General features: G+C 39.3%; 1 protein-coding gene across 1 annotated transcript in view; it reads left to right on the top strand.

Annotated features, from left to right (window-relative positions):
• The window catches only part of LOC100380768 (ras GTPase-activating-like protein IQGAP1), a 59,703-nt gene extending 58,020 nt beyond the window's left edge, over positions 1 to 1,683 (top strand). Inside the window, exons 36-37 of the mRNA XM_014127433.3 lie at positions 663 to 771; positions 1,022 to 1,683. Of these exons, the coding sequence (XP_013982908.2) occupies positions 663 to 771; positions 1,022 to 1,135 (223 nt within the window). The 3' untranslated portion in view covers positions 1,136 to 1,683. The remainder of the gene's footprint in view (positions 1 to 662; positions 772 to 1,021) is intronic.
• The last annotated feature ends 14,877 nt before the right edge of the window (positions 1,684 to 16,560 follow it).

Consider the following 16,560-nt stretch of genomic DNA (forward strand, 5'->3'; position numbering starts at 1 on the left):
AGTTAATAATTGTTTACCAAATGTTGTCTTGAATGTTAGCTGTATGGGATATATATGTAACATGGATACATCTCATGACATCACACAAATCCTTAGTTTTAGGCAAAGGTTAATGTTTTAGCTCAATGTGTGAGGGGAGCTGTGCCCCTTTCTGTCCTATTTTAATCAATCAACCAATCAATCCAAGGCTATCAACGACAAATCTGATCAGTCAAAATAAAACACTTTCACGTAAACATTTTAAGTCATACAATCGACTGCACCGAGACATCAGATCCAGTTTACAGTTGTTCGGTATCCAAGCCGTTAAAGAACCTAAACATGATGTACTCTAGTCTGTGGCTACACACAGATCATTTGTGTCTGAAACATCTGGTTTGAGACAGTATTTATTTTAATGGGAGTCATCTGTTGATGAATGATAGTAGTTGACCTGGGTTGATCTTTTGAAAGTCGACAACCTACAAGATTTAGTCTGTGTGGCCGTAGCCTACTCTACCCATAATTTGTACCTGCCCGTATAATTCCCATACCTGCATAGTGGCGTACACACAAACCCTAACTGAGTGGGCACCTGTTCAGAGACCACACCAAACTCAATGTACTGTATGTCATATAGCTGGTAGTGTACATTGTGTGACATCCCCCTCCCCCACACACAGGTTTAAGAACGTTATCTTTGAGATCTCTCCGTCGGAGGCGGTTGGAGTGTTCGATGTGAAGGCCAAGTTCATGGGAGTGCACTTGGAGACGTTACAGTTGGAATACCAGGTATACATATATTAATGAAGGATGTACAGTGATGCTGGGATGTGAGAAAGGTGGTGGTCAAATGGGATTTTATGTTTTGTTGATGATATTTCTGTCTTTAATACTTTTTCGAATGATTCCTTCTCCATTTCTCCTCATCTCCCTCGCTCTCTCCTTTCTCTGCTCCTCTTCCTGCCTCTCCCTCCCTCTCCCCCCTCTCCATCTCTCTCTTACTCTTCCCTCCATCTCTTCCTTCTCTTCTCTCTCCCAGGACCTCCTGCAGCTGCAGTACGAGGGTGTGGCTGTGATGAAGCTCTTCGACAGGGCCACCATCAATGTCAACCTGCTCATCTTCCTGCTCAACAAGAAGTTTTACGGAAAATAGATGGATGAGACGGGGAGAGGGAGGGAAAGATGAGAGGGGGCTACAGACACTGTTGGGAACAGAACATCTAACAGAGGGCCTTGGCTCTATGCTGTCTTACCTTAGCTCGGTTTCCCCCTCTTCCGCACTACTTTAAGTATATGTATTCATTATGTGCCTTATTGAGATGGAATATTCACCGTACGGTATGTGCCTTATTCGCCAAGGAAAAATCCACCGGAAGCCTGCTGGATGCTCCAAGTGTATCTTCGTCAGGATCCAGAGTGCTTGTTGCGTTTTGTGTTACTATGTTACTGTAAGACTGTCAAAGGTATAAGATATGGATTTGTCTGTGTCAGGTGCTTGTTTTCCAGTTATTTGAAACACAGTTCAACAGTTGCATGTTGATGACATCACACAAGCAATTTTGTCATACAGTATAGCTTTAAGAAACTTGCAAATCCACTATTGGCATAGGAAATAGCCTTTCAAGAGTAGACTAAACTGAACAATCAATGTAGAAAAGATGTGTTATCATGCTTTGTGTTAAATAAATTTATAAACGAAAACTGTCCTTATTTATTCTTTGTGTTGTCAGTCCTCCAAGTAGCGTTAACATTACTTTCTTTTATTTTCCTTTTAAGGAGCATAGTTGTCTTAGAACAAATCACGTTTCGTAGCGCTTTAGTACACATTCACTATTAATTGAAAATACGGTGACTTCAGTTGATTTTACTCCGTTCACCACTCTAAAGGAAACCGTTCATACACTCCAGTCTAGAGTGCAGTGTTATATAACAATGAAGAGCGATGCTTTAGGTTCCAGTAGATGTCACTCACTGTGCACTAAACAAACCGTCTCGGCACAGAATCCTTATGACAATCGGCTCCATTTCAGAAGACTGGAAATCGTTATATACAGTACTGCCCTGTCATAAATGATTTGAAATGTTTGTTTTTTTTAACTTCAATACAAGGGTACACAGGTTAATTTACACTGGGCCTAACCAGGATATAGTTATCTAGGAGCCTAGGCTCTTTCTGTGCTATGTTTTGCCCATAGTCCATAGAATGTTTTACATGTTTTAAAACTAATAAAGCTTTAATAATGCAATGTCATTTATTTCACTTTTATATCATACACAAGCAATATTTTGTGAGATTACCTGTGACTTATAAAAAAATGGTGACACTTTAAAACATTAAGATGCTTTTTAAATGATTAAATGCTTAGAATGCTTACACATGAATATACATGAATGTTTTATAAATTGTGAAATACACATTTATTATGCACACTATTTATGAATAGTAAAATAACTTTAAAGGAAGGTTTCCCAAAACCAGATCCAGCCTAGTCCTGGACTGAAAAATATTTTCAATAGAGATTCAGGATTAACCTAATCTGTGTCTGGGAAACTGGTCCTATTAGTTAAAATGTATTGTTTTGCAGAATGTCAGTATAATTTCATTTGCATTGTATGATGTCTTTTATATTCAATATTTTTTTATCCATGTGGACACTAGCCAGCAGGTCCTAGTACTGTATGTCCATGGATGATTGGATAGGTTTGAGAATGAAAAGTACAATTTAAGAAACTGAATAAATCAAGCTAATTTACTTTCACGTGTATTCCACTGTGGTAAAATACATATTTATGATTGTTATGAGCACTTAAATGTTTCCATTTATTTAGTAGACATTTGTATCCAGGTCAATTACCATTCAGTTCACTAAATAATGAGGCTGAACAACCGTATGATAAAGGCTAGGCCGGAAGTTGGACAAATATAAGCACCCACCTAATTTGTATTATTATTTAAATGCTATTTCCAATTGAGATGAAAATATCTGCAGAGTTTACCTAGAATGTGAACATGGTAACATTGCTTTTAAAAGGCCCATTGTTGACAGGCTGATCTGATTAAATCCTGGCCTAGGTGTCACAAGCAAAACACCAACAGAAATAGCAACATGTTCCCCATGGTTTCAAATACACAAAATGATGTAATATGCAGTTTCTTATCTTAGTGGATGCTATGATTAAATGATGTACATAATGAAGCAAAAACACTTTTTCAGACTAAGGCTATATTTTCATTCCTAGGTTATATTCAGAAGTGGTTACAGTCATATTTCAGTGTATCAAGTGATCCCCAGTGTCAAATAATCTCAGTTTGGCAACCATCTCTACTATTGAACTAGGTTTCCATCCAATTGAGGGCAGATTTTCATACAAATATTTTAAAATCTGCATAAAGAAAATCTGACTTCTTGCGGATAAAAATCAGTGTGTGATGATGTAGTGCACACAAAATGTACTTTTTCGCTTAAGTTTTCATGTCCCGAATAAAAATCTAAAGTTCATTGTGTATCCAGTGCATTTTCATCTCTACCAATAGTTTTGTCACAAAAACTGTGGTCTTGGCACATGTGCTCTAGCCAACAGCTCACAGATACATTGCGGGTAGGCTAGTCTACGTGATAAGATTATGGATAAGAACGAGAATATTTGTATTTGTCAAATGGCAGTTAAGCATCAATCATATCTTCAGAATAAAACCCTCGATAATTAGTGGAAAGAAGCATCAAGCTCATCATCGTGCACTTTCACCACCCTGTGAACTTCATAATTTATTTCATCTGTAGCCTAATAAACTACATGGTTTCCTGAGTAGTAGTGGGAGGACCACACACCATATCATCATGTGACTCCAAGTTTACTTCGATATGATGGTTATTATTTAAATGTTTGCACATAAAGGTGCTTGACCGACATTTCTTTTATCATTTATTTTATCGAAACAAAAAGATCCCACCAGGTCAACAAACAATTTATCTGTTGGCTTTTTCTGTTGGCTGTTTCTATCACAGCTGTCTTGACTTTGTATTTATACTGTATGACTTAACTCGCATAAAAACGGAATGGAAACTTGTTATTGGCTGCAGTGAAAAGGATTCCTTTGAAGTGTTTCCATGCTGCCATATTCAGTTGGATAATGTGGCCAGGTACACATCCCCTTTAAGAGTTCTTCATTGCCCTCCTGTGGACATAACCGGTAAGGTTTTTTTTGACAGTTTCAAGCTGTTTTTTTTTATGTGGCAGGATCAGTGGGGAAAGGGATCTCACCAACGAGAGCCGACAAACTATGGAGCGATATGCAACAGGAGGAGACAAGAGAGGAAGCTCGACTTTGCCGCATGGATATTAATGTTTACATGCTAACTAAATATAGCCCGTAAAAAAAAATAGTTCTAACTGTTACAGTCGACCTGCCTGTCTGCCAAATCAGAGGACCAGAATCGAAAGCAATGTTTTTGAGATCGAGAGAGTGGATTATGTTACATGCTGATTTGGATAACGCTCGCGCTGCTACTGTAAGATCTTTCCGACACTTGTTGAAATGACATTTCGAAATCTTCTCCACAAGGGAAGTATTCGCTAATGAAAACATTGCTAACAACTATATTTGGGCGTAATTCAAACTAACTGCCGAGGGCAACGTAGCAAAAATGGTTTTAGATAGCTAAAGATTTGTAAACTAACGTTAGTTGCGCTTCTCTGTTGTTCGTGTCGCATTACGCGGTAGCTACTGTACGAGCTAGTTGCGTAGCTGTAATTTCTATCGATGAACATTTTTACACGCTGCATAAAATGACAGTTTTGATAGCTTTGAAGAGGTTGAAGTACTTATTAGGTATTTAGCTACGCGTATTGCCTCACTTGACAATGCATTGTTGGATACGTCCTCAAATAACGTTACTATTTTAAGCTAAATTGTTAATGAAGAAAATGGAAGTGACAGGTAGCTAGCTAGCACTGGTACTCTCTCACACTAGCTAGTTAGCATAACTAGCTACTGATTGAGTTTCAAACAAGTTGTTGGCTTTCAAACAAGTTGTTGGCTTGTTATTAGTTTAGCTAACTATTTACAAATGTAAATGTTTTCACATGCATTGACAATACGTTGGGATGTATAAAACTCAATAACTTCGGTAAGCGTTACTTGCTGGCACCGTAAACACATATTTTGGAATTTGATTGTTTACAAACACTTGTCAGCTGAACTGTTCACTATTGTTAACTTATGTGGCTATCAAGCTAACGTTAGGTAGCACCGAAGATTTGCCAACGCGACGATTTGAAGCAGCACTGATGGATTCGTTCAAAGTGGACTGACAATCAAAACCACACTATCGATATTTGTGCCCCAAGCACTCGCTTTACATTTTTTAAGTAAAGTTTTGAAACTGTGCGGCCCACACCATGTCCGGATCCCCGGGCTCGGGTGGCTCAAACCCCAGGAAGTTCAGCGAAAAGATAGCGCTGCACAACCAGAAACAAGCAGAGGAGACGCGGGCCTTCGATCAGCTGATGACAGATCTCACTGTCTCAAGGGTAAGCAGATCCCTGTCTATAAATATCGAATTATTAAGTGTGATTTATTAGTGCATGAGTGGTCTCAAGCTAGATAGGAATGCCATGTTTGGTTTGATCAAAGAAGTTGGACAGGCAAGCCAGCAGGGTGTGAATGCTCTCTGCTGTCAAGCAGCGGGGCACCTGTCAAACCAGTGTCACAATTCATTGAGGTTATGGTTAGGCAGGTTACTTCGAAATAAGACTAGCTTTAAAAAAAAAAAAAAAGCCAGTGGTTATTGTTTACTATATAACTACAATGACTGTAGTTAACAATAAGGTTTTTAATACTTACAACAAGGATAATCCTTAAATCAAAGTTAAATTCATCAGGGTTGTTTGGAAATATATTTAGCCTAAACAGGGGGCTATCAATCGATGGGTGACTAGTGGCTGACAGTTCACACTCACTAATTAGACACAGGTCAGCATTGATCACTGCTGTGTGTGTGATATGAACAGAAACATCACCAGTGAACATGCTTTCTGCACCACCCACTCTTGCACTTGTCTGCCTATTTTTTGAATGAAATGATTGGTTAATAACCAGCCAGCTGCTGCATATTCTTCTATGAGTCATCACTAGCAGCAATGTGTTGTTGTCATATGATGTATAGATGGCAATTGTAATGGCGCCTTTAATTTTGCCTGCACAATAAACTGTGGCTTAACTACATTCCCCTGTAATCATCCATTTGAATATTCACTCCCTGATTTGTAAGTTGATTTCTAATCATAAGAATTTGTCTAAACTGTTGTTGTTTAAAAAAAAATTTATACCGAGAAGTGAGATCTTCGGGCCTGACTTTTCTGCACTGAATGGGACCCAAACCGCTAATTATGTGCCGATCTCATCCATTTAACTGTTTATTAAATTTACATTTGAGTCATTTAGCAGACGCTCTTATCTAAAGCAACTTACAGCTACTAATGTTAATGTAGCTAGGGTAAATTGGGCAGTCCTTCTCATTTGTGGGGACAATTGCATTCTAAAACACCCAAGCCCAGTGTACTGTGTTAGGCTGCATCAAGGTCTCAAATCAATCCCCTCTATTGTGAAATAGCAACTCTCACATTGCTTTACAGTGGGACACACACACAGTCATGCTGCTCTTATCTTCAATTGAGCCCTCAAGGGCTTTATCTCCTGCATGTATCTTAATGGAGTAAAAAGGCACAGTTATTGGGGGCGTTGGGTGACTCATGCCTGGTTTTGCTCAGTGTTGGTTGCCTGCAACCGTTGGAGGTTGGCAGGTTGACTATAAAGAGGACAAGGGCATCCTTGTATTGGGGACTTATTTGTTGAGAAATGTAACTGTTTTTCTGGGTGATTTGTGAGGTTTTAATTGCACTTACCATGACTGTGTTTTAATGTGTGTGTGTAAAATAAAATGAATGGCCAAAGCTTGCTAGGAACCATGTGTAGACATACCAGCCCCGCCTCATCTGCTAACTACTCATAACAAGTTCACCATGTGTATCCAGCTAGCTAGGAAGGAAACTTCTTGTGTGTCTGATTCACTTGAAATGTACCAGCTTTGCATCCAATGTCATGTTTTTCTTGTTGCCGACTACTTCTGAGACTATTTTAATACCAAACAACTAGCACCACAGCTGCTATGTAGAGACACTCTTAGGGACTTAGTCAATCTTCTCACAACTCCACCCAGATGGACTCTACAAGGGTAGCATTTCTTGCAGTTGCTACATTCATTTAGACTTTAATGATGTGTATTAGGGCTGCACGATATGGGAGAAATCCAATAGTGATTTATATTTTTTAAATGTAGTTCTTTACCAAATATTGTGTTTTGACAAAGGTCATAACACTTGGTATAACTTTTGGAATCCTAGAAGTAAAATGATTTATATTAAGAAGCAGAGTGGAAAGCAACTTTGTTTTAGTTTGGAATAGAGGTCGACCGATTATGATTTTTCAACGCCGATACCGATTATTGGATGACTAAAAAAAGGCTTTTAAATTTTATATATATATATATATATATATTTTTTTTTTTATTTGTAATAATGACAATTACAACAGTACTGAATGAACAATGAACACTTATTTTAACTTAATATAATACATAAATAAAATCTATTTACTCTCAAATGAATAATGCAAAAACACAGTGTTGGAGAAGAAAGTAAAAGTGCAATGTTTTTTTTTTTTAATCATTTTTTAAGTTCCTTGCTCAGAACATATGAAAGCTGGTTGTTCAATGTTCCCAGTTCCTCAATATTCCCAGTTAAGAAGTTTTAGGTTGTAGTTATTATAGGAATTATGACTCGTTGACTATTTCTCTCAATACCATTTGTATTTCATATACCTTTTGACTATTGGATGTTCTAATAGGCACTTTAGTATTGCCTGCCTAATCTCGAGTTGATAGGCTTGAAGTCATAAACAGCGCTGTGATTCAAGCATTGCTAAGAGCTGCTGGCAAACACAGAAAAGTTTGAATGAATGCTCACAAGCCTGCTGCTGCCTACCACCAGTCAGACTGCTCTATCGAATCATAGACTTAATTCTAATATAATAAACACAGAAATATGAGGCTTTGGTCATTAATATGGTCAAACCAAGAAACTATAATTTGTAAATCAAAACGTTTTAATCTTTCAGTGAAATACAGATCTGTTCCGTATTTTAAAGAACGCATGGTAAGTCTAAATATTGCTGTTACATTGCACAAACTTCAATGTTATGTCATAATTATGGAAAATGAGTTCGCAACAAGTGAGGCAGCCAAAACTGTTGCATATACCCAATGAATGCAAGAGAAGTGACACAATTACCCTAGTTAATCTTGCCTGCTAACATGAATTTATTTTAACTAAATATGCAGGTTTTAAAAAAATATACTTTTGTGTATTGACTTTAAGAAAGGCATTGATGTTTATGGTTTGGTACATTCGTGCAACGATTGTGCTTTTTTTTCGCGAATGCGCTTTTGTTAAATCATATCCCGTTTGGTGAAGTAGGCTGTGATTCGATGATAAATTAACAGGCACCGCATTGATTATATGCAACGCAGGACAAGCTAGTTAACCTAGTAATATCATCAACCATGTTAGTTAACTAGTGATTATGTGAAGATTGATATTTTTTTTTTTTATAAGATACGTTTAATGCTAGCTAGCAACATACCTTGGCTCCTTGCTGCACTCGCGTAACAGGTGGTCAGCCTGCCGCGCAGTTTCCTCATGGAATGCAATATAATCTGCGTCCAAAAATGCTGATTACCAATTGTTTTACAAACTTGAAATCGGCCTTAATTAATCGGCCATGCTGATTTAAATCGGTCGACCTCTAGTGTGGAACAATCGGTTGACTGCATTGACCTAACAGAACAGCAAGCAAACTTATAGTGAATCTAACAGCGAGGATGAGGAACTGTGCCAGTTAAGTGACAGGGGCGGCGCAAGGTCCCCAGTGTACAGTCTGGCGGGTGAAGTCATTAGCTCTGCTGGTTGGCTACTGCATAGCAACCTAGCGGTGCCAAAAGCCCTGGTCTGCCCTAGAAAGCCTATGTTAATTACGATCGCCAGAATGGCCAAACCAGAAGAATTTAGGCGCCTGTTTTTGTGCTCTAAAATGTGTTTTATTTTGATCAAGTCCCAATGGTGAATTGTTATAAAGTTCGCTACAAATCAGGATATTTTAATTAAATAGTGATCCATTCTGACTACTACATTTTGTGACACAGGACCACGTGCTGACAGACAATCACGGCAGGCTACGAGGATGCTCGCGCCCTCATGCACGTGTCTCTCAGGCAGGATGAAAATAATACTTTGCTCGTTACGGCCACTTTCACTTACCAACAAAAATGATTTATTTATTTTTTTGTCATTAAGAATTAAGGCACTTCAAATTCAAATACTTCCGGCTTAATGCGCCATCGGGAGTTTCCATAGCGCTGACGTCATCCACTTATTCCTATCACCATCTACTGTTTTTAATGTCTATGGGAGGCACTTGGTGTGTGTTGGATGCAGCTGCTAGAGGAGAAAAAAAATGGAGTAAACTATAGCAAATGTTGCAAGTGGCTAAGATGTGTTTCAGAATATTGCATGCGATATAAGTCTCTTGTGATGTGGATATTGCACATGTCAATATTGCGATTTTGATGTGATCTACACACAATACCCTAATGACAAAGAGAAAATGTTGCTAGAAAATGTTGCTAGTTTATAAAAAAATAAACAGAAATATCACATTTACATAAGTATTCAGACCCTTTACTCGGTACTTTGTAAATGCTGCCAAAGGTGCTTCAACAGTCTTCTTGGGTATAACGCTACAAGCTTGGCACACCTGTATTTTGGGAGTTTCTCCTGTTCCTTTCTGCAGATCCTCTCAAGCTCTGTCAGGTTGGATGGGGAGCATCGCAGCACAGCTATTTTCAGGTCTCTCCAGAGATGTTTGATTGGGTTGAAGTCGGTGCTCTTGCTGGGCCACTCAAGGACATTCAGAGACTTTTCCTGAAGCCACTCCTGTGTTGTCTTGTTGGAAGGTGAACCTTAGCCCGTCGGATAACCTGCTCCAGAACGCTCAGGACTTCATCAAGGATCTTTCTGTACTTTGCTCTGTTCATCTTACCCTCAATCCTGACTAATCTCCCAGTCCCTGCTGCTGAAAAACTTCCCCACAGCATGATGCTGCCACCACCATGCTTCACCGTAGGGATGGTGCCAGGCTTCCTCTACCTGAATGCCAAGCATAACATCTGATCTTGGTTTCATCAGACCAGAGAACCTTGTTTCTAATGATCTGAGAATCCTTTAGTTACCTTTTGGACTGTCATGTGCCTTTTATTGAGGAGTGGCTTCTGTCCGGCCACTCTACCATAAAGGCCTGATTGGTGGAGTGCTGCAGAGATGATTGTCCTTCTGGAAGGTGTCCCCATCTCCACAGAGGAACTCCAGAGCAACCATAAGGCTCTTGGTCACCTCCCCGACCAAGGCCCTTCTCTCCCGATTGCTCAGCTCTAGGAAGAGTGTTGGTGGTTCCAAACTTCTTCCATTTAAGAATGATGGAGGCGACTGTGTTCTTGGGGACCTTCAATGCGGCACAGTTTTTGGTAACCTTCCCCAGATCTGTGCCTCGACACAATCCAGTCTCTGAGCTCTATGGACAATTCCTTTGTCTTCATGGCTTGGTTTTTACTCTGACATGCACGGTCAACTGTGGGACCATATATAGGCAGGTGTGTGCCTTTCCAAATCATGTCCAATCAATTGAATTTACAACAGGTGGACTCCAAGTTGTAGAAACATCGCAAGGATGATCAATGGAAACAGGAAGCACCTGAGCTCAATTTTGAGTCTCATAGCAAAGGGTCTGAATACTTATGTAAATAAGGTATTTGAGTGTTTTATTTTGAATACATTTGCAAAAATGTCTAAACTGTTTTCACTTCATCATTATGGGCTATTGTGTGTAGATTGATTGATTAAATTAAATCCATTGTATAATAAGGATGTAACGATGTGGAAAAGTGAAGGGGTCTGAATACTTTCCGAATGTACTGTGTATATACAAAAATATAAACGCAACAACGATTTTACTTAGTTACAGTTCATGTAAGGAAATCAGTCAATTGAAATAAATTAATTAGCCCCTAATCTATGGATTTCACATGACTGGGCCATGACTGGGCCATGGGTGGGCCTGGAAGGTCATAGGCCCACCCACTTGGGAGCCAGGCCCAGCCAATAGTAATTCTTTTTTTCCCTACAAAAGGGTTTTATTACAGACAGGAAATACTCCTCAGTTTCATCAGCTGTGAGGGTGGTTGGTCTCAGACGATCCCACAGGTGAATAAGCCGAATGTGGAGGTCCTGAGCTGGCATGGTTACACATGGTTTGCAGTTGTGCGTCCGGTTGAACGTACTGCCAAATTCTCTAACAACATTGGAGGCGACTTCTGGTAGAGAAATTAACAGGTGGATGGATTACCTTGGCAAAGGAGAAATGCTCATTGATAGTGACCAAAATCAACAACCTAAAACTGTCCCAAACAAAGGATTAAAACAAGCTTATATTTTGGGTTCTGATTGGGTACGACAATTGAACTCCGCTCATGAAGCATATATAGTGAGGGGGAAAAAAGTATTTGATCCCCTGCTAATTTTGTACGTTTGCCCACTGACAAAGAAATGATCAGTCCAATTTTAATGGTAGGTTTATTTGAACAGTGAGAAACAGAACAACAACAAAAAAATCCAGAAAAACACGTCAAAATGATTTGCATTTTAATGAGAGAAATAAGTATTTGACCCCTCTGCAAAACATGACTTAGTACTTGGTGGCAAAACCCTTGTTGGCAATCGGAGGTCAGACGTTTCTTGTAGTTGGCCACCAGGTTTGCACACATCTCAGGAGGGATTTTTGTCCCACTCCTCTTTGCAGATCTTCTCCAAGTCATTAAGGTTTCGAGGCTGACGTTTGGCCACTCGAACCTTCAGCTCCCTCCACAGATTTTCTATGGGATTATGGTCTGGAGACTGGACCTTAATGTGCTTCTTCTTGAGCCACTCCTTTGTTGCCTTGGCAGTGTGTTTTGGGTCATTGTCATGCTGGAATACCCATCCACGACCCATTTTCAATGCCCTGGCTGAGGGAAGGAGGTTCTCACCCAAGATTTGACGGTACATGGCCCCGTCCATCGTCCCTTTGATGCGGTGAAGTTGTCCTGTCCCCTTAGCAGAAAAACACCCCCAAAGCATAATGTTTCCACCTCCATGTTTGACGGTGGGATGGTGTTCTTGGGGTCATAGGCAGCATTCCTCCTCCTCCAAACACGGCGAGTTGAGTTGATGCCAAAGAGCTCCATTTTGGTCTCATCTGACCACAACACTTTCACCCAGTTGTCCTCTGAATCATTCAGATGTGCATTGGCAAACTTCAGACGGGCATGTATATGTGCTTTCTTGAGCAGGGGGACCTTTTCTGGATTTCTTTGTTGTTATTCTGTCTCTCACTGTTCAAATAAACCTACCATTAAAATTATAGACTGATCATTTCTTTGTCAGTGGGCAAACGTACAAAATCAGCAGGGGATCAAATACTTTTTTCCCTCACTGCATTCATCAAGAAACAAATATATACTGCAACAAATTATAAATGCATGTAAACTGTTTGTTTCATGAGCTGAAATAAAAGATCCCAGAAACGTACCATACGCACATAATGCTTATTTCTCGCCAATTTTGTGCCCAAATTTGTTTACATCCCAATTAGTGACTTGGCTAAACCAATGCTTCTATAGACGTCTAACTGGCTTGTTGTCTGTGACCTGTTAAACATTACTCCTAATGTCCATATTGACCTACTTCAGATGTGGAGAATATCAATAACATCTCATTCATTCTCTCCTCTTCCACCCTTCAGTTACATTTATCCTCTACTGTGGATTGGGAGCTGACAACGGTTGCATTCATTAGGCACCAAACAGGAGAGAACTGAATTAAACAGGGAGGTATTAACTGTACTTGTCAAAAAAAGAAACGCTCTCATTTTCTGTTGAAAAGCATTTCAAAACGTTTTGTGCCCTAATGAACAAGGTCAAAGGCAGGTATTAAGAATGCCCACCTCCACGCAATCACAAGCTGAATTGAAATCTCTTGATTTGATTCATTTTCTGCCTTCTGAAATGTGAAGGCACTCTGTACACACGCACACTCAAGAACACTAACATGATCTCCTGGGAAAAAATGTAAAGGTTCCATTCGCGTTATTTTCATACCATCGCTTCACAATGTCTTCTTTTATGAGGCCAGAGTTTGATGTGGGTTGGAGGCTACTCTGAGTGATGTTGCTTGTAAGGTATGAACTGTTGATGACCCATGAGAGACCGAGGCCCAGTGAGTGGGTTGCAGTTGTCGGAGTCCATGAGACGCTGCCAGAAAACGGCTGTAATTAAAACTCACCGTTTCAACATCTGTGTTTGGGTCTGTTTCAGGGCTGGGAATTGCCAGGGACCTCACAATACGATATTGTCGAGAAATGTTGGTGCCGATATGAATTGCAATTCTATACAGTGAGCTCCAAAAGTGTTGGGACTGTGACACATTTTTTTGTTTTGGCTCTGTACTCCAGCACTTCTATTCTTATTTACAATAAAAGTGACTCCAAAATTACACAATACTTTATTTACTATTCATTTCTATTAGGCACAAAATAATCTGAAACACAACCAAAACAAACAGCAAATGCATCCACATTTTTTTTGTGACAAACTTGATCAAGTCATTGTGTGCTACGAATATGGGACCAGATTTAATACACATATAAGTGAATTTGTCACGATACTTTTGGTCACCTAAAATAGGGGGACTATGTACAAAAAGTGCTTTAATTTTCTAAACGCTTCACCCGATATGGTGAAAATACCCTCAAATGAAAGATGTCTGCACTTTAACATCGTTTATCATTTCAAGTCCAAAGTACTAGAGTACAGAGCCAAACAATTGCAGTTTGATTTTCCAAACATATTGCTCCTGCAGAGGGACGAGAAAACAACAAGTTTTGATCAGTCATGGAATTAAGTACTTAAAACAAATTAGATCCTTTTAAAAAAAAATATGGAGAACGAGCAACGAAGGAAATGTTTTGGTGCAGGTCCAGCCAACTTGTGCAAAAATCATATTGCGATATTGTCAAATAATATCTCAATATGTAATTAGCAATTATTTTAATTTTATTTTAATTTTGCACCTCACTAGTCTGTTTTCACCTGAGAGTAAACTGCTTTCCCACCATTGTGCGTAGTAGACCTAGGCTGTTTCACTGAATGGTCAAGGAGTTTGCCAGCTAATGTGGATAAATGCATAGGGTAGCCTACATGTAGTCTTCTACAGATTTTTCTGTTTCTACTGAAAGCAAAGTGTTCATGTCTTTAGGAAGTTGTTGTTGTTGCACACTCTTTAGGAAAGTAAACTAGCAAAGTGTCTTCCTGCTTTGTGAAAAAGGTTTACACCGGTGCTTCATGGTCTGCAGAGCTATCTGCTTCTCCTATGTTGTTAATCTGCAGTTTGTCACGAAGGCCCTCCTATGAGTTGTTGTGGAAATCGCCTGGATTTCCTCTTTTAACCCGTGGGATTGATGTCACCGCAAGGTCTTTGACATTTTGTCCCTCTACCTTTTTTATGAATACTATTTTTGGATACTCTGAGGCGCTGGAATGTGTGTTGTGTTTATGATGGATGTATTTTGGTGTTGTCTTGTTGCATTATCCCGTCCTCCAAAACACCATTCGTTAAGCACTGTTTTACCCGATTGGCTGGGAGTATTTGAAATGGTCCTGCGTTTTGTCTTTGGCGGTACGGTCTCGGTCTTGTGATAGGTTGTTTTTATATTAAGGTGTGGTCTATGCCAAGTTAGGCTATGCCATGTTAGGTAGGCTTCCTATCTGGGAAGCTGGGAAAAAGAGGGAGTTTTGGATTTGGCAATGAGATTGCTATGCATTAAAGGGAAATTCCCTCTCGAGGTTGATCTTTAGGGGATGTTGGATTCAGAACAGAGATTGTGGTTTTTAAATGCTCAGTCCAACATAGGGCTGGGCGATATATCAAATTAATTTCAATGTATGTTTAGTGCGATGTTCCAAATGCTTATATCGCAAGATTCAAGGTAAAAAAAATTCTCTCCAATTTTTATGACTGTCTTTTTGGTCTTGTCTCCTTCTGTGTTCACTGTGCACTTTCCCACTTCTATACAGGCCCCCTTGACACTCTAAACAACAAAGACTAAAGAACACTTCTTCTTCACTTACAACAAGCAGTTTAAACTCTCTTTTTGCATTTGAGGTTTGGTCCAACAGAATCGGTCAAATGGACACTGAAACGCTTAGAAACGTCGTACAGTTAAATAATGAACTTTTCTAACCATACTTTTTTTAAGTCTCAACTCCCAAAATGTAGAATAGAGCAGACCCTACTAACATGAGAGTATCTATCAATAAACATGATTTTGGAAAATCTAATGCAGCATTGTGGTACCAAATACAGCTAGCAGCATTTTAGCAACAGACTTATGTGCTAGCTGTCTGGTCTGTGTTTTAATAAATGTGCAGTGAGCATACAAATACTGATTTATAATAGGGTTGGGTGGTATCCAGATGTTCATTCCGTGTCTGTACCATACTGGGCTATACGGTATTACTGAATGTGCACACAAGGGGTGCTATTTCAACAACCACACACAAAACAATTTAGGTAACAGGGATCTTGATCCAGGAGAGGGTTGTATGTCTCTGCTGTAACCAGGACACTTGATCTTGACATCTAGCCACTGGGCTAGCAAGTTAGCAAACCAAATGCTTACCTGGAGTCCTGAGCTGGATGTCATTTGTTTGACACGTCTTAGATTTATTATGGTTATAAGCAGTGGCGTAGTGCGACGCTCCCGTGATAGGGGGATGCCCCCAACCCAAAAAACAAAACCCAAAAAGTTTAGAAAATCATACTGTCGGTATTTAGAAATATACCATATAAACGATATATCACCCAAACCTAATTTTTATAAGAAATTGGCAACTCCTTCTGATTCTTTGTAATAAGCATCTTATCCCGGTAGGCCACTTTATTTCAATATCTAAACAAAGTGAACAGTTTGTACAAACAGGTGGAGATGGACAGGAGGGTGTATTCAAAGCAGTTCAACTGTTATACCATGTTAGCAAGCAAATACACCCAAGTTGGCTAAACTTGAAATATAAAGATTAGCTGGCTACCCACTATAAGGTGGGCTTGAGTGATTGTTTATGAGACCTGTGTTAATATTTTATAATGACGGCTACAAGAAGTTGGGCACGATTGCTGAATGTGCATATTCCGGTAAAATTTCTAACGAAATTGCATTTTCATAGACTTGAAAGCCAGATCAATGATAATTGCAAAAAAATGCAGGTGAAACTATTTTGATAAAATTATGAAATTATTAGTAGGTCTTTATGGTTGTGGAAGTCATATTTTTAGCCAAGGTATAATTTTACAAGCCCTGAATTCATTAGATTATTC

Source organism: Salmo salar, chromosome 11 (assembly GCF_965601325.2).
Source record: "Salmo salar chromosome 11, fSalSal1, whole genome shotgun sequence".
NCBI classification, from domain to species: domain Eukaryota; kingdom Metazoa; phylum Chordata; class Actinopteri; order Salmoniformes; family Salmonidae; genus Salmo; species Salmo salar.